The sequence below is a fragment of the Rhinoderma darwinii genome, chromosome 6 (genome assembly GCF_050947455.1).
Source record: "Rhinoderma darwinii isolate aRhiDar2 chromosome 6, aRhiDar2.hap1, whole genome shotgun sequence".
In the NCBI taxonomy this organism is placed as follows: Eukaryota; Metazoa; Chordata; class Amphibia; order Anura; family Rhinodermatidae; genus Rhinoderma; species Rhinoderma darwinii.
The window spans coordinates 115,714,203-115,733,730 of record NC_134692.1 but is presented as its reverse complement, the minus strand read 5'-3'; the positions used below and the strand labels follow the sequence as shown (position 1 = coordinate 115,733,730).

General features: G+C 45.7%; 1 protein-coding gene and 1 long non-coding RNA gene across 4 annotated transcripts in view; one reads left to right on the top strand and one right to left on the bottom strand.

Annotated features, from left to right (window-relative positions):
• LOC142655681 (uncharacterized) overlaps positions 1–5,901 on the bottom strand; it is a 48,363-nt gene extending 42,462 nt beyond the window's left edge. Inside the window, exon 1 of the long non-coding RNA XR_012849531.1 lies at positions 5,414–5,901. This is a non-coding gene — a long non-coding RNA (uncharacterized LOC142655681). The remainder of the gene's footprint in view (positions 1–5,413) is intronic.
• The window catches only part of PDXDC1 (pyridoxal dependent decarboxylase domain containing 1), a 76,376-nt gene continuing 62,417 nt past the window's right edge, over positions 5,570–19,528 (top strand). For all 3 annotated transcript variants that reach the window (XM_075830145.1, XM_075830144.1, XM_075830143.1), the window contains exon 1: positions 5,570–5,767. In XM_075830145.1, the coding sequence (XP_075686260.1) occupies positions 5,741–5,767 (27 nt within the window). In that variant the 5' untranslated portion in view covers positions 5,570–5,740. The remainder of the gene's footprint in view (positions 5,768–19,528) is intronic.

The window sequence follows — 19,528 nt, the reverse complement described above, 5'->3', positions numbered from 1 at the left end:
GGAGTCTATGACAAAACGGCTCCAAAAACGTCCAAAGAAGTTTCCTGCACTTCTTTTGACGAGGCTGTATTTTTACGCGTCGTCGTTTGACAGTAAATAACAGGTCGTCTGCACAGTACGTCGGCAAACCCATTCAAATGAATGGGCAGATGTTTGCCGACGTATTGTAGCCTTATTTTCAGACGTAAAACGAGGCATTATACACCTCGTTTACGTCTGAAAATAGGTCATGTGAACCCAGCCTTACCTATAGGAATAAATTTTGCACTATAGTTACCCAAAGTAGATTTGAAAATCTCCCATTTATCATTTGTACCATTATTTGACATTAGTTCTTCCCAGTCCATATCCTGAATTGCAGCCCTCATCCTGGGGAAATTGGCTTTCTTAAAATTAAATGTTTTTGCCCTCCCAGCCTGTGCTTGTTTTTTACAGTATAGGTAAAATGTAACTATATTATGATCACTGTTACCGAGGGTTTCACGAACATTGACGTTCCCAACAAGCTCTGCATTATTAGAAATGACAAGATCCAACAGAGCTTCACCTCTAGTCGGGTCTTCCACAAACTGGCCCATAAAATTTTCCTGCAACAGGTTGAGGAAATGTCTCTCCTTTGCAGTTGAAGCCAAACCATGACACCAATTAATATCCCGGAAATTAAAATCTCCCATTATCACTACAGTACCCGCCTGTGCAGCCCGCTCCATCTGTTTATATAGCTGACCTTCCATCTCCTCAGTTATATTGGGGGGTCTATAGATTACACCAAAAGTAATTTTTTCAGTGTTTACCTCCCTTTGTAATTCCACCCACAAGGTTTCAACCTCCTCACAATCTTCACCCACTATTGTCTCTTTCACAAGAGCCTTCATATCGCTTCTCACATACAGACATACACCACCACCTTTCCTATTTGTCCTGTCTTTCCGAAACAGTGTAAAACCCTGTAGATTTACAGCCCAGTCATGTGAAGAGTCCAGCCATGTGTCAGCAACACCAACTATATCTATATGTTCCTCTAGTACCAAGGCCTCCAGCTCCCCCATTTTGCTTGCTAGACTTCTGGCATTTGTGAATATTCACTTTAACTTGCCTTTCAGTTTTTCACTTTTATTATCAGAAATGTGATTTGACATTATTTGGGCATTTTTATTTACACTGCCGTTTTGTAACGAAAGGATCTCCTTATCTTGTTGCCTAGTCCTCTCCCCACATTCTGTTTCTCCCCCCCACCAATATAATCTGACCCCTCTCTAACCTGGCTACCCCTTTTTTTTCTACATTGACCTCCCTCCTCAGCCCTATAGGGAGCATTATACTGTGTGGGGGAGCTATGGGGGCATTATACTGTGTGGGGGAGCTATGGGGGCATTATACTGTGTGGGGGAGCTATGGGGGCATTATACTGTGTGGGGGAGCTATAGGGAGAATTATACTGTGTGGGGGCATTATACTGTGGGGGCAGCTATGGGGGGCAATACTGTGTGGGGGCAGCTATAGGGAGCATTATACTGTGTGGGGCAGCTATGGGGGGCATTATACTGTGTGGGGGAGCTATGGGGGCATTATACTGTGTGGGGGCAGCTATAGCGAGCATTATACTGTGTAGGGCAGCTATGGGGGGCATTATACTGTGTGGGGGCAGCTAAGTGAGCATTATACTGTGGGGGCAGCTATGGGGGGCATTATACTGTGTGGGGGCAGCTATAGGGAGCATTATACTGTGGAGGCAGCTATGGGGGGCATTATACTGTGTGGGGGCAGCTATAGGGAGCATTATACTGTGTGGGGCAGCTATAGGGAGCATTATACTGTGTGGGGGCAGCTATAGGGAGCATTATACTGTTGGGGGCAGCTATGGGAGGATTATACTGTGTGGGGGAGCTATAGGGAGCATTATACTGTGGAGGCAGCTATGGGGGGCATTATACTGTGTGGGGGCAGCTATAGGGAGCATTATACTGTGTGGGGCAGCTATAGGGAGCATTATACTGTGTGGGGGTAGCTATAGGGAGCATTATACTGTGTGGGGGAGCTATGGGAGCATTATACTGTGGAGGCAGCTATGGGGGGCATTATACTGTGTGGGGGCAGCTATAGGGAGCATTATACTGTGTGGGGCAGCTATAGGGAGCATTATACTGTGTGGGGGCAGCTATAGGGAGCATTATACTGTGTGGGGGCAGCTATGGGAGGATTATACTGTGGGGGCAGCTATGGGAGGCATTATACTGTGGGGGCAGCTATGGGAGGCATTATACTGTGTGGGGGAGCTATGGGAGCATTATACTGTGGAGGCAGCTATAGGGAGCATTATACTGTGGGGGCAGCTATAGGGAGCATTATACTGTGTAGGGCAGCTATGGGGGGCATTATACTGTGTGGGGGCATGTATGGGGGGCATTATACTGTGTGGGGGAGCTATAGGGAGAATTATACTGTGTGGGGGCATTATACTGTGGGGGCAGCTATGGGGGGCAATACTGTGTGGGGGCAGCTATAGCGAGCATTATACTGTGTAGGGCAGCTATGGGGGGCATTATACTGTGTGGGGGAGCTATGGGAGCATTATACTGTGGGGGCAGCTATGGGGGGCATTATACTGTGTGGGGGCAGCTATAGGGAGCATTATACTGTGTGGGGCAGCTATAGGGAGCATTATACTGTGGGGGCAGCTATGGGGGGCATTATACTGTGTGGGGGCAGCTATAGGGAGCATTATACTGTGGAGGCAGCTATGGGGGCATTATACTGTGTGGGGGCAGCTATAGGGAGCATTATACTGTGTGGGGCAGCTATAGGGAGCATTATACTGTGTGGGGGCAGCTATAGGGAGCATTATACTGTGTGGGGGCAGCTATGGGAGGATTATACTGTGTGGGGGAGCTATAGGGAGCATTATACTGTGGAGGCAGCTATGGGGGGCATTATACTGTGTGGGGGCAGCTATAGGGAGCATTATAATGTGTGGGGCAGCTATAGGGAGCATTATACTGTGTGGGGGCAGCTATAGGGAGCATTATACTGTGTGGGGGCAGCTATAGGGAGCATTATACTGTGTGGGGGAGCTATGGGAGCATTATACTGTGGAGGCAGCTATGGGGGGCATTATACTGTGTGGGGGCAGCTATAGGGAGCATTATACTGTGTGGGGCAGCTATAGGGAGCATTATACTGTGTGGGGGCAGCTATGGGAGGATTATACTGTGGGGGCAGCTATGGGAGGCATTATACTGTGGGGGCAGCTATGGGAGGCATTATACTGTGTGGGGGAGCTATGGGAACATTATACTGTGGAGGCAGCTATAGGGAGCATTATACTGTGGAGGCAGCTATAGGGAGCATTATACTGTGGAGGCAGCTATAGGGAGCATTATACTGTGTGGGGGAGCTATAGGGAGCATTATACTGTGTGGGGGAGCTATAGGGAGCATTATACTGTGTGGGGGCAGCTATAGGGAGCATTATACTGTGTGGGGGCAGCTATAGGGAGCATTATACTGTGTGGGGCAGCTATAGGGAGCATTATACTGTGTGGGGCAGCTATAGGGAGCATTATACTGTGTGGGGCAGCTATAGGGAGCATTATACTGTGTGGGGAAGCTATAGGGAGCATTATACTGTGTGGGGAAGCTATAGAGAGCATTATACTGTGTGGGGGCCGCTATAGGGAGCATTATACTGTGTGGGGGCCGCTATAGGGAGCATTATACTGTGTGGGGGCCGCTATAGGGAGCATTATACTGTGTGGGGGCAGCTATGGGGGGCATTATACTGTGTGGGGGAGAAATGGGGGCATTATACTGTGTGGGGGCAGCTATAGGGAGCATTATACTGTGTGGGGCAGCTATAGGGAGCATTATACTGTGTGGGGCAGCTATAGGGAGCATTATACTGTGTGGGGCAGCTATAGGGAGCATTATACTGTGTGGGGAAGCTATAGGGAGCATTATACTGTGTGGGGAAGCTATAGAGAGCATTATACTGTGTGGGGGCAGCTATGGGGGGCATTATACTGTGTGGGGGAGAAATGGGGGCATTATACTGTGTGGGGGCAGCTATAGGGAGCATTATACTGTGTGGGGGCAGCTATGGGGGGCATTATACTGTGTGGGGGAGAAATGGGAGCATTATACTGTGTGGGGGCCGCTATGGGGGGCATTATACTGTGTGGGGGAGAAATGGGGGCATTATACTGTGTGGGGGCAGCTATAGGGAGCATTATACTGTGTGGGGCAGCTATGGGGGGTATTATACTGTGTGGGGCAGCTATGGGGGGTATTATACTGTGTGGGGCAGCTATGGGGGGCATTATACTGTGTGGGGCAGCTATGGGGGGTATTATACTGTGTGGGGCAGCTATGGGGGGCATTATACTGTGTGGGGGCAGCTATGGTGGGCATTATACTGTGTGGGGGAGCTATAGGGAGCATTATACTGTGTGGGGCAGCTATGGGGGGCATTATACTGTGTGGGGGCAGCTATGGGGGCATTATACTGTGTGGGGGCAGCTATAGGGAGCATTATACTGTGTGGGGCAGCTATGGGGGGCATTATACTGTGTGGGGCAGCTATGGGGGGCATTATACTGTGTGGGGGAGAAATGGGGGCATTATACTGTGTGGGGGCATGTATGGGGGGCATGTATGGGGGGGCATTATACTGTGGGGGCAGCTATGGGGGCATTATACTGTGTGGGGGCATGTATGGGGGGCATTATACTGTGTGGGGGCATGTATGGGGGGCATTATACTGTGGGGGGGAGAAATGGGGGCATTATACTGTGTGGGGGCATGTATGGGGGGCATTATACTGTGGGGGCAGCTATGGGGGGCATTATACTGTGGGGGCAGCTATGGGGGGCATTATACTGTGTGGGGCAGCTATGGGGGGCATTATACTGTGTGGGGGCATGTATGGGGGGCATTATACTGTGTGGGGCAGCTATGGGGGGCATTATACTGTGTGGGGGCATGTATGGGGGGCATTATACTGTGTGCGGGCATGTATGGGGGGCATTATACTGCGTGGGGCAGCTATAGGGAGCATTAAACTGTGGGGGCATGTATGGGGGGCATTATACTGTGTGGGGGCATGTATGGGGGGCATTATACTGTGTGGGGCAGCTATGGGGGGCATTATACTGTGTGCGGGCATGTATGGGGGGCATTATACTGCGTGGGGCAGCTATAGGGAGCATTAAACTGTGGGGGCATGTATGGGGGGCATTATACTGTTTGGGGGCATGTATGTGCGGCATTTATATATATTAACAGACCACTGCATTCCTTTTGCTAGCAAACCCGTGTAACTGGTTTTCTATAACTGTTGATTTATATACCTTTTGGTGTTGGACACCTGTGTGGTTTATTTCCATATATAATAATATGTTATTTGAGGAGGTGGTTACCATTCCTAACTGATCTTTATTTCCGAAAGAATGAAACGAAACAGTCATCGACTCCGTCCCTGATGTTCCGCCTTTTAGGTGACAGTTGCGGTACAGTGGCTGTTAGAGGACATACTGTCTCTGCATTCGATTATTCTGCGCGTTCATGCGCTCCCAGTAGTAGGCGCTGTGGACGTGCACAGGCGCTGCTTGGTAACGTCAGCGCTGCCAGCGTGGAGACACAGGGCTGACCGGAGCAGCGTAGAGAAGGCGGAAGTGCTGACAGGGAAAATCCTGGACTGAGGAGGAATACAGCGATATAGGCAACGGCGGAGAGGAGAAGCCAACATGCAGAGCCAGAGAACCTTCCCTCAGGTCGGTGTGGCACCTGCTGCTCTATGTTTAGCATTGTGTGGTAGGGGCTGGGATATGCCCATGAATGGGGGGCTGGGGGTGTGTACATAATACATGTAGTCTGTGTATGGAGGAGAGGATGTTACACACCAGATCACAACTATGGACTCAGAATCTGATGGAATATTCGTTACAGTCGTGACATTGTGTAGTTGTGATGTTTTATAACCCACTTAGTCACAAGGCCTGTTTTATAACCCCCCCCCCCTTAGTGACCCGGCCTGTTTTATAACCCCCCCTTAGTGACCAGACCTGTCTTATAACCCCCTCTTAGTGACCAGGCAAGTTTTATAAACCCCCCACCCTTTAATGACCAGGCCTGTTTTATAAACCCCCCCAGCACTGTTTCTGTAAGCCTGGGTTCACACGACCTATTTTCAGGCGTAAACTAGGCGTATTATGCCTCGTTTTACGCCTGAAAATAGGGCTACAATACGTCGGCAAACATCTGCCCATTCATTTGAATGGGTTTGCCGACGTACTGTGCAGACGACCTGTCATTTACGCGTCGTCGTTTGACAGCTGTCAAACGACGACGCGTAAATTGACTTCCTCGGCAAAGAAGTGCAGGACAATTCTTTGCAACGTAATTTGAGCCGTTCTTCATTGAACTCAATGAAGAGCAGCTCAAGATATACGAGCGTCACAGACGCCTCGCATAATGCGAGGAGGAGCTTTTACGGCTGAAACGAGGCAGCTGTTTTCTTCTGAAAACAGGCTGTCATTTCAGCCGTAAATGACAGCTAGCGTGTGAACATACCCTAACTCCCGACCATCTAACCAGGAAGTGACTGGGAGACCGCGGAGTCGGGTAAGATAGAACGAGGCTAAGGGGGCCCCGTCCTAGAGATAGGTGTGGGTACCAGAGGTGGGACCCGCATCTATCTGACCTTTATGACCAATCCTGTGGATAGGTCATAAATGTCTTTCATGGGAAAACCCTATAAATGCCACGGTAACTATTGAACTAGTTAAACGGCCAGGAACAGCACCATCGCTGTTCCTGGCCGTTAGAGCAGCGTGTCAGCTGCTGACACCTGCAGTGTATGGAGCGGGCTTAGCACGTGAGCCCGCTCCAATCATCATCCCGCTCCATGATGTGCCGGCACATCGTGGGTCGGGAAGGGGTTAAGTAAGAAGCGGTCAGGGGGCCCGGTGATGCCAGGTCCCTTGACTGCCGACTATAAGATGCAGGGACTTTTTAGCAAGGTTTATTGTTGCTAAAAACTTCTTCTTCTTATAGTCTGAAAAATATGGTTTCTATGTGCCAGTACGTTAGCCTGTGTACGGATAGTACACAGGCAGTTGTTAGGACATACGCAAGTATGCCCGAACAGGAAATATGGTAAGACAGCCCTGGGGTCCTTCAATGGACCATGGGCTGTCTGCCCATATATGGCATGTCCCTCAATCCTGTCATCGGGATTCCCCCTTCTCCCCTTGAATTCCACGGTCAGCTTTGATCGCAGCATTCAGGGGAGTAACGGCGGAGTTGAGAGGTTTCTCTGATCTCTGCCATTAGAGCAGGGCTGCGGCTGTGTAATACAACCATTGCCCCGCTCCTGACAATAAGGGTATGTTCACACGCTTAACAAAAAATTCTGAAAATACGGAGCTGTTTTCAAGGGCAAACATCTCTTGACTTTCAGACGTTTTTCGCAGCTTTTTTCAGAGCGTTTTTTTACGGCCGTTTTTGGAGCAGTTTTCAATAGTCTATGGAAAAACGGCTCCAAAAACGTCCCAAGAAGTGTCCTGCACTTCTTTTGACGAGCCGTCATTTTACGCGCCGTCTTTTGACAGCGACTCGTAAAATAACACCTCGTCTGAACAGAACATCGTAAGACCCATTGCAAGCAATGGGCAGATGTTTGCAGACGTAATGGAGCCGTCTTTTCAGGCGTAATTCGAGGCGTAAAACGCCTGAATTACGTCTGAAAATAGGTCGTGTGAACATACCCTAAGTGTGCGTGCGGTCAGCATGAGGTTATGCGGCCGGCGCTGCACTAATGAGCATGAGGGGTGTTTTGCAGTGCGCCCGCAATATTCTCTGCCTTCAGTGCTGCCGCTCATTAGTAATGGCTGTATCACGAAGCCGCAGCCCCGCTCTCATACATTCATGTGTTACAATTCTAAGCTGCACGGCCGCATAGCTTAGTATCGAAATACATGAAATAACGGTATTGAACCGTTTGAGGGTGCAAGGTATCGAAACCGTATAGAAGTTTCGATTCATCGTGCATCCCTACTTCTATGGGCGAGTCCGTGCCGTAATTGCAGACAAGAATAGGTCATGTGATATATTTTGCAGATCATTTCTACGGGTCAGACACACGTACCTAAATATACGGAGGGGTGTCCGTGGTCTATAGAAATAAATTGGTCCACAATTTGATCCGTAATTATGGATGGAAATTACGGTGTTGTGCGTGGCTCTTAAAAGAGGCTTTATAGAATTTATTTATTTTTGCGGTGTAAATAATGGGGAAAAAAAATTTCGGCAGTTTTTTTTTTTTTTTGTATTTACGTTTCACACTAAAAACCAATCTGTTAAATGATTTCCTCAGGTTATTACAGTCGTGTAGATGCCTAATATGTGTCGTTTTTATGTAATGTATGCACAATAAAATGTACTTGTTACTAGAGATTCTCCATTTTACCCTTTTTTTTTTTTCTTAATTATATGTATTTTTAAAGAGGCCCTGTCACCACATTATAAGTGGCCTATCTCATACATAATTTGATCGCCGCTGTTATATTGATTACAGTAGTGTTTTTTATTTAAAAAAACGATCATTTTTGACCGAGTTATGACCTATTTTAGATTTATGCTAATGACTTTCTAATGGACAACTGGGCGTGTTTTACTTTTTGACCAAGTGGGCGTTGTGGAGAGAAGTGTATGACGCTGACCAATCAGCGTCATACACTTCTCCCCATTCATTTACACAGCACATAGTAACCTTACTAGATCACTATGTGCAGCCACATTCACACACATTAACGTTACTGCAGTGTCCTGACAGTGAATATACATTACCTCCAGCCAGGACGGGATGTCTATTCAGAATCCTGACACTTCGGTAACGTTTGTGTGAGATTTACAGCAAGGCAAGCGTAATCTCGTTTTAAATGACAGTTTACAGCGTAATCTCGTGAGATTACGCTTGCCTTGCTGTAAATCTCACACAAATGTTAGCGAGGTGTCCGGATTCTGAATAGACATCGCGTCCTGGCTGGAGGTAATGTATATGAAATCTCCGGACACTTCAGTAACGTTAATGTGTGTGTATGTGGTTGCACATAGTGATCTAGTAAGATCACTATGTGCTGTGTAAATGAATGGGGAGGAGTGTATGACGCTGATTGGTCACTGATTGGTCAGCGTCATACACTTCTCTGTACAACACCCACTTGGTCAAAAAGTAAAACGCCCAGTTGTCCATTGAGAAACTCATTAGCATAAAGCTAAAATAGGTCATAACTCCGTCAAAAATGATCGTTTTTCTCATTAAAAACCACTGCTGTTATCTACATTACAGCGCCAATCACATTATTTACAAGATAGGCCACTTATAATGTGGTGACAGAGCCTCTTTAAGCCCATAAAGGGATTACTATTTTGCAACTTTATTTTATACTTATGTATTCACATACTCCTGTATGCTACTGCATTATACCCTGTGTCACTATGACAAAGGCTGCAGTCAGGGCTACACTAAAGGCCCTTTTACATTGGCCAATGATCGGGCAAAAGAGCATTCATATGAATGCTCGTTCCTGATCATTGTTCTGTGTAAACAGGGCTTGATCAGCCAATGAACGAGTAAACGCTCGTTCATCAGCTGGTCGTACAGTTCATGCAGCAGAAAATGTTGAGATGTGCTTCCGACGTGATGGAAATGTATGGGGATGAACAATCGTCCCCATACGTTACTGATCATTACTCCATGTGAAAGGCGGAAATGAGCGTCAATCAATGAACTGTCTCGTTAAACGGCGCTCATTGCTATGGCCCACATTGGCCGGCGTAAAAGGACCCTAATGTTCCCTAACAGAAAGTTTACTGAAGTAGGGATGCACGATGCATCGAAACTTTGGAACTGTTTCGATGCTGTGCATCTCCAAACGGTTCGATACCATTATTTCATGTATTTCGATACTTAGCCGTGTTGCCGCACAGCTCAGTATAGTAACACATGAATGTATGAGAGCGGGGCTGCGGCCGTGTACAGCCATTACCGCGCTCCTGAGTCCTGACAAGTGCGTGTTGTCAAAATTATGAGATGCGGCCAGCGCTGCACTAATGAGCGTAAATGACAGGTCGTCGGCACAGTACGTCGGCAAACCCATTCAAATGAATGGGCACATGTTTGCCGACGTATTGTAGCTGTATTTTCAGACGTAAAACGAGGCATAATACGCCTCGTTTACGTCTGAAAATAGGTCGTGTGAACCCAGCCTTATTAGGCCCTATTCACACAGAGTTTTTTTTTACTAGTTTTTTGGCGCGGAAACCGCTCTGCAAAACTCGTCAAAAAACGCCCGAAAATGCCTCCCATTGATTTCAATGGGAGTTGGAAGAGTTTTTTTACCGCAAGTAAAAAAAAACGTGTCGCGGTAAAAAGAAGCGACATGACCCATCTTGAGGCGGTTTCCGCCTCCAAAACCCCATTTCAATCAGTCAGAAAGGGTAGAAAAAAACACCTCGACGAGTGTTTTGACGAGTTTTTGTCAAACCACTGTGCAAAAACCGTCTGGAGCAGTTTTTGCAGGAGGAATTTTCCTCCTGCAAAAAACTCTGTGTGAACATAGCCTTATACTGAACAGACAGACCTGGGTTTATCTCTAGTAGGTCCCCAGGGCTGACTGACTGAGAGGTCCCCATTCGATCATGCTGTGGTCACGGACCACGGCTATCAAAGTGTTAAAACTCCGGGTCAGAGGAACCTTAGGAGGCTGCTCTAAGAACAGGAGTTGTCAGTAAGGCTGGGTTCACACGACCATGTTACGTCCGTAATGTACGGAACGTATTTCGGCCGGAAGACCCGGACCGAACACAGTGCAGGGAGCCGGGCTCCTAGCATCATAGTGATGTACGATGCTAGGAGTCCCTGCCTCGCTGCAGGACAACTGTCCCGTACTGTAATCATGATTACAGTACGGGACAGTAGTTCCACGCAGAGGCAGTGACTCCTAGCATCGTACATCACTATGATGCTAGGAGCCCGGCTCCCTGCACTGTGTTCGGTCCGGGTCTTCCGGCCGAAATACGTTCCGTACATTACGGACGTAACATGGTCGTGTGAACCCAGCCTAAGAGCTCGTCCTTTGAGTAGGAGAGAACCGGGAGCTATTACTCTCCCTCTACTGCAGCCAACAGACGTTTCTGCAGACTGAGCATCTGCACCGGCCAGTGTCATAAGAGAGTGGGCGATAGTTGGTGATCATAGGCTGCTATCCATTGACAGACTACACGTTGCCATAAACAGCAGCTTGAATTTTAATAAAGGATTCTAGGCTAACACCAGGGGCGCTGTTCCCGGCAGCTCTAAAGAGTCTGATTTTATTTTTTTATAAAAGGTCTGTAATGCTGAAATTACAATTATCTAAATGTTCTGTTACCAATCTACCATTTTCGTGATCGGGTAATAGAAAGTTGTCTGCACACCTAAGAGTACGGTCCCACATAGTGGCATCCGCACGCAAACCACTGCCGCATCTGGTGGGTGGGGCTTTCAAACAGATTGTGATTGGCCGCACGTTTTTCACGGTAGACAGCGGTAATGTACAATCAAAACTAAGCCTTTCGGTCGGCTCAAATCCATTTTAATACCTCTATTTATGACTTTCCTGCCTTCATTTTCGCCGCTTCAGGTTTCAAAGATCCGGACCATTTGTGGGAATGCTATTTTAAAAAAAAAAGGCTCCAGGGCACAGAGCCTGCCTGGGAACCATACTATAGACTTCAATAAAGCTGCAGGAGGTGGCCAGGCAGGGAGTTACTGTGCATGGTCTGTCACCTATGCTCCCTGCAGAATAAAGCAGAACGGCACAAGCGTGGCCACCGCTGCTGGACTACGGCGTGGCTGTAACCATAGGCAATGGGTTAGAAACCATGAAAGGCACCCTTGCTGGACAGGAAACCATATATAAAAAATGGTAGACTATTGAAAAAATTTATTTGTAAAATTCGTATATTGAAATATGATTGCCAAGGTGGGGCTACATCTATAATTAGTCCTAATGAGTAACCTGTAATTGGCTCCAGACAAGGGTAACCAGTAGGGCCTGCCTAATGTATCTGCTTCCTGTTGGTCTGGAAACACCCAAGTTATTGATAGTAAGCTTTAGGAATGCCAAACATTTAAGCTAAACCTAGCACCATTGTTTTATATGGACCGCCTCGTTCTAAATAAAGAGCGGTGACATTTTGATTGGAATAATGTGACCTGGTTTTGTTGAGAAACGGAAGAGATTTAGGTCAGACTCTGTTCACACTAACTTAATGGTTTCCATTTATAACAGTGCCGTGGCATCTGGGCTAAAGCCGTTTTGTCTTTAAAGGGGTTATCTGGAATGTGAAAATGTTTTATTAGGGGCTGGATATAAAATAGATAAAGCAAAAAAGCAATACTTACCTTTTCTTGCCCCCGGCGGTCCAGCGCTGTCCCAGTGGTTGCTTACATGCCCGTAGGCCATATGTTGTATTTCTGGCATTAAGTGAGCCCTCTGGCTGCAGCAGTTACATTCTACGTGCATGTAAACACCCTTTGGGAGTGCCGTAGGAGCGAAGATAGAAAAATACTGTTTTTTTTTTTGTTCTATTTATTTAATTTCTAGCGCCTAATACTAATAAAAAAATCATATTCCGGATAACCCCTTTTTAATAGGGTTGTCTAGTTTTTGTTTTTTATCCCCCAATAATAATAGTACTGCAGACTACACTAGTCATGCAGTCAAAAATCTTAGATTAGAGCCTTACAAAGTATAAAGCAGGACCCATTGACCCTTAAATGTCTATGGTGATCAGACTGTCCTCTGGGCAAACGGGCATCTGACAGGTTTGATTTAATTTACTCCTAATCTCATAACTAAATGGGCATGTTTATGGTGGAGTTGGGGAAGAGAGCTGTTGACTGATCAATTGTTTAGCCGTTTATCTCAAGTTTATGGCCATCTTAAAACCGCCTTGACCCCAGGCCTGTCTTTGTTTTCATAACTACCTAACTCATTACCTCTAACATATAGGTTGAAAACGACATATATATTAAAAACTAGATTTTCAAACTCTGCTCCTGCCCCCCCCCCCCCCCTAGACGGCTCCATTGATCCTTGGCTCTGGTATATTGCTTCCAGCATGACGACATGTCATCCATATTGAACATCTCCCATACAGCCAAGAGGAACCATGTTACCAATAAAGGGGGTTTTACACTGTGAAATTATCCGGCAAACTATCATTCATAGAACGTTCGTTGTTGATAATTGCCATGTGTGCACAGGGCAGCAATCAGCAGATGAACCTGCATTCTGCCGGTTGGCATAAAAATATCAGTGTATAAAAATATTGACTAAACTTGGCCTATATTTTTACTTTTGAAATATAGGGCTGATAAGCTTGGCTATCTCCGTCAGCTCATGGACATTGAATGGCGTGGCAGGGCACATGCGCGACCACTGCTAAATTGAAACTTTTCCTCTCTGTGGTCCTGCAATGAAGGGAAGGGGGGGGGGCTCGGGTCCCTATTCCAGTGGTCGGTGGGAGTTCCAGCAATCCTGTGGATAGGTGAGAAATGTCCATTGTGGGACAATGCCTTTAGAGGCTATGGAGAGCTTTTAAAGAAGTTTGTTTTAGTTAAAAAAAAAAAAAACAAACAAACAGGGTTTTGTGCAACTTTGTCATTTTTGTTTTTATAAAAAAAATAAAATTATTTTGAGATACAGCTTCTATGTGTCCTGGATACATAGAAGCTGTATCTTGCTCTGTAACCCGAATCTGTCTCGTCAGCGGGACTGAACACTTCGGTGGCAGCAGGTTTCATTGCAAGATACAGCTCCTATGTATCCAGGATACATAGAAGCTGTATCTAAAAAAAGTAAAACCTTTTTAAAATAAAAACAAATTACAAAGTTGTACAAAACCACTTGAACCCTTTAAGGACACAGCCAATTTTTTTTCAAATCTGACGTGTCACTTTATGCGGTAATAACTTTGGAATACTTTTATGTATCCAAGCGATTCTGAGATTGGTTTCTCATGACACAAAGTACTTTATGTTAGTGGTAAAATTTGGTCTTTTTTATATTTAGTGTTTATTTGTGAAAAACACCAAAATTCTGAGAGAATTTTCAAAAATTAGCATTTTTCTAAATTTTAATGTATTTGCTTGTAAGACAAATAGTAATACCACACAATAGTTACTAGTTAAAGAGGCTCTGTCACCACTTTATAAGTGCCCTATCTCCTAAATACAGAGATCGGTGCTATAATGTAGGTGACAGCAGTGCTTTTTATTAAAAAAAATGATCTGTTTTCACCACTTTATTAGCGATTTTAGATTTATGCTAATGAGTTGCTTAATGCCCAAGTGGGCGTGTTTTTACTTTGGACCAAGTGGGCCATTTGACTTTTGGAGCTCAAGTTTTGCTGGATTAGGCGCCATGTCACATTTGCAAAGCCCCTGAGGGGACAAAACAGTTAAAACACAGCAAAAGTGACCCCATTTGGGAAAGTACACCCCTCATGGAATATTTCTAGCGGTATAGTGAGCATTTTAACCCCACTGTATTTTTTGCTGAATTTATTGGAATTAAACAGTAAAAATGAAAATCGACATTCTTTCCACGAAAATTTTGAATTTTTTAAATTTTCACAAGGAATAAAGGAGAAAAAGCACCCCAACAATTGTAAAGCAATTTCTCCCAAGTACGGCAATACTCCATATGTGGTTTTAAACAGGTGTTTGGACACACGGCAGGGCTCAGAATGGCAGGAGTGCTACTTGGCATGCAGATTTTGCTTGAATTGTTTTTTTTGGCACCATGTCGCATTTGCAGAGGCCCTGAGGTACCAGTACAGTAGAAACCACTGAGAAGTGACTCTATTTTGGAAACTATACCCCTCAGGGTAATCCTCTAGGGGTGTAGTAAGCATTTTAATTCCACAGGCGTTTCATAGATTGTATTAGAATTAGGCAGTAAAAATGAAAAAAAAAAAAATAATTCCCCAAAAATATGTAGTTTTGCTCCCAATTTTGTTATCTCCACAAGGGGTAACAGGAGAAAAAACAACACACAATTTGTTACCCAATTTCTCCCGAGTACGGCAATACACCATGTGTGGCTCTAAACTGCTGTTTAGGCCTGATTTACACGAGCGTGTGCGTTTTGCGCATGCAAAAAAACGCATCGTTTTGCGTGCGCAAAAGGCACTTGACAGCTCCGTGTGTCATCAGTGTATGATGCGCGGCTGCGTGATTTTCGCGCAGCCGCCATCATAGAGATGAGGCTAGTCGACGTCAGTCACTGTCCAGGGTGCTGAAAGAGTTAACTGATCGGCAGTAACTCTTTCAGCACCCTCGACAGTGAATTTCGATCACCATATCGAGTAACCTGTTTAAAAAAAAAAAGAGGTTCGTACTTACCGAGAACTTCCCGGCCGTTGCCTTGGTGACGCGTCCTTGGTGACGCGCCTCTCTTGACATCTGGCCCCACCTCCCTGGATGACGCGGCAGTCCATGTGACCGCTGCAGCCTGTGCTTGGCTTGTGATTGGCTGCAGCTGTCACTTGGACTGAATTGTCATCCCGGGAGGTCAGACTGGAGGAAGAAGCCGGGAGTTATCGGTAAGTCAGAACTTCTTTTTTTTTTACACGTTCACGTATATTGGGATCGGAAGTCACTGTCCAGGGTGCTGAACCAGTTTAACTCTTTCAGCACCCTGGACAGTGACTGTCTCCTGCCGGGTTCGGTCAAAACGAGTTCGGCCGAACCCGGTGAAGTTCGGTTCGCTCATCTCTAAGGCCTCATGCACACGACCGTAAAAACTCCCGTTATTACGGGTCGTAATTACGACCCGTAATAACGGGCTCATAGACTTCTATTGGCCACGGGTACCTTCCCGTTTTCTTACGGGAAGGTGCCCGTGCCGTTAAAAAAGATAGAACATGTCCTATTTCAGGCCGTAATAACGGCACGGACAGTCCATAGAAGTCTATGGAGCTCCCGTAATGATGGGTGGCTACATGTGTGCACCCGTCATTACGGCAGCGTTGCTAAGCGACGTCAGTAAATAGTCACTGTCCAGGGAGCTGAAAGAGTTAACTGATCGGCAGTAACTCTTTCAGCACCCTGGACAGTGACTACCGATCAGAATAAAGAGCAACCTGTAAAAAATAAAAATAAAAGACGTTCATACTTACCGAGAACTTCCTGCTTCCTCCAGTCCGGTCTCCCGGCCGTTGCCTTGGTGACGCGTCCCTCTCGACATTCGGCCCGACGTCCTGGCCGTCCCTGGATGACGTTTCAGCCCATGTGACCGCTGCAGCCAATCACAGGTCAATCACAGGCTGCAGCGGTCACATGGACTGCCGCGTCATCCAGGGATGTCGGGCTGGATGTGAAGAGAGGGACGCGTCACCAAGACAACGGCCGGGTAAGTATGAATTTCTTTAACTTTTATTACAGAAAGGGCTGTCCCTTCTCTCTATCCTGCACTGCTAGAGAGAAGGGGCTGCCGATTAGTGCAGTGCTATTTTGCCGCCAAAAACGTGCCCGTAAATACGGGTGGAATACGGGTGACACCGGACCCATATTTACGGGCACGGGTCCGTAAATACTGGTGCAAAACGAGTCGAATACGTGTGACACCGGACCCGTATTTACGCCAGTATTTACGGGTGGGAAAAAACACGGTCGTGTGCATGAGGCCTTAGACACTCCGTTCGGATGTTTGTAAACAGAAAAGCACGTGGTTCTTTTCTGTTTACATTCAGTTTCACAGCTCTTGCCCGAATCATGCAGTTCGCACGAAAGTGCTTCCGTGCGACCTTCGTGGTTTTCACGCACCCATTGACTTCAATGGGTGCGTGAAGCGCGAAAAACGCACGATTATAGAACATGTCGTGAGTTTTACGCAACGCACTCGCGCTGCGCAAAATTCACGCATTGTCTGCACTGCCCCATAGAGTAATATAGGTGCGTACGACACGCGTGAAAAGCACGCGCGTCGCACGCGCATATATTACGCTCGTGTAAATGAGGCCTAAGGCACATGGCAGAGCTCAAAATGGAAGGAGCGCCGTTTGGCTTTTAGAGCGAAGATTTTGCTGGACTGGTGTACAGGCACCATGTCACATTTGCAGAGTTCCTAAAGAATACCAGAGTAGAGTGTAAACCCCAGAGAAGTGACCCCATTTTGTAAACTACACCCCTCAAGGCATTTATCATTTGCCTGGACATATGACGGGGCCCAGGAGTGAAAGAGCACAATGCGCATTTGAGGCCTATTTTGGTGATTTTTGCAGCATTGGCCCACGATTGCAGGGCTCTGGGGTCAAATAGTAAAGCAAACCCTTAAGTAGTGGCCCCAATTTTGGAAACTGCACCCCTCAAGACATTTTTTAAGGGGTGTAGTGAGCATTTTAACCCCAGGTTTTTTTTTAATATTATTATTATTAGAAATGAATGCTCAGTGGATGGTTTCAAATTTTTGTCGCCATATTCTGAGAGCCATAACTTTTTTTTATTTTTCCGTCAAAGCTGTGTGAGGGCTTGTTTTTTGCGGGACAGGCTGTAGTTTTTAGTGGTATAATTTTGGGTACATGCAACTTTTCGATCCTTTTTTTTTTTTTTTATTATTCTGTTTTGGGAGGGGTAATGACTAAAAAACAGTGATTCTGGAATTGATAGATATATATATATATATATATATATATCATCTCCATTAGCTTAGTACTTGGATTTAGGCCCTGTTCCCACTTTGAAGTAAGTAGATGTTACGGAAGTCCAGAAGTGACGGAAAACATCCGCTGTGGATTTCACCCTTTGTATTGCAAAACGTGAAATTCACAATATTAATCCGCGACCGGACGTCAGCGGAAGGGCCTGAATTCTGCGCTAAAAAAAACACATCGATATGCATTGTACTGTAAGGCTGGGTTCACACGACCTATTTTCAGGCGTAAATGAGGCGTATTATGCCTCGATTTACGCCTGAAACTACGGCTCCGATAAGTCGGCAAACAAATGCCCATTCATTTGAATGGGTTTGCCGACGTACTGTGCCGACGACCTGTAATTTACGCGTCGTCGTTTGACAGCTGTCAAACGACGACGCGTAAAATGACTGCCTCGTCAAAGAAGTGTAGGACACTTCTTTGGACGTTTTTGGAGCCGTTTTCTCATAGACTCCTATGAAAACAACTCCAAAAACACAGCGAAAAACGCGAGTTGCTCAAAAAACGTCTGAAAATCAGGGGCTGTTTCCCTTTGATAACAAACAGCTCCGTATTTTCAGACGTAATTGCAGTTATCGTGTGCACATACCCTTAATGTGTGGAATCCTTACTGTTTTAAATCATTTGTATTCAAAGTGGTAATAAGATGCATGGTCTCTGGGGTATTGTGTGGGGTTGTGTTTGTTTTGTTTTTAAAACCACAACATGCCCTGGTACTTTTTTTTTTTTTTCTCATTGGCATCATGTGTGGCAAGACTCTAGTTCTCCAGGGAATTTTTTATTTTATTTTATTGAAGTAGTGTATTAAAATGAATCAAGCCAACATTTCATCTGATAAATGCGGAGAACTAATTCAAGCTCACTAAACTCCTATGAACTCTGGTTGTCCTTCCAGTCACATGTCCTCTAGGACCATCTAGATGAGAAATAACACTACAAGTGATGTCGCTCTACTGGCAAGTTACGCTTGGCTTGATGGATTACATTTCTTGAATTGCTTTCAAGCTTTTCATCTTCAGCTGTCTGAGAATCCACTTGAACTCCATAAGTAAGCCCTTTCCTGTAGGTGATCTGGAGCTGCCATTGTGCGAATGGTAAATGTATTCAGTTATCCTTCGCACTGCTTTTTTTGCATACATTAGTTTTCAGAAATCCATGAACAATAATCCTGCCAATGTTGCCATCTTTCCTTCTGCATGCCCGAGGCTTAGGTGCTAATAAATGGATAAGTGGGCATTTAGGCTCTGCTTAGTAGTACCTCTCACTTGCCAATGATGTCCGTCACTCATGAACAATGCTCCATGTAAATACGGTAATTCTTTCCTTTCCAGCTTATGCCAACATCAATAACTAGGGCATATACCCTGGTAAAGAGACTAAATTTTCACACTTACACTTGAAAAAACAAGAGAAACTGCTGCACTCCTAAAGTCTTCCTTCCCAGACCATTTTTGCTCTTTATTCTGCGGTTTCGATAATCTCCCTTTTACCTGAATTATTCATATTTTGGCTCATCTGTATGTAGGTCACTGCATTTTCTGCTTTGTAAAATGCATATGCAGCGATGTTGTGTGGACGTATCGAACAGTTTGTAATGATAAGCTTACAGATGTAGCAGAGCTGAGTTTGTTTTATGCAAGCCATTATGATGTGTGGCTTACATAGGACTTCAGCAGGTAAATGTGATCACCATGCGCAAATGACCGCCTCAAAGAATGAAATGATAAATTCGGCTCTGCTACATTTGCCTCTGTCACTATAACAGA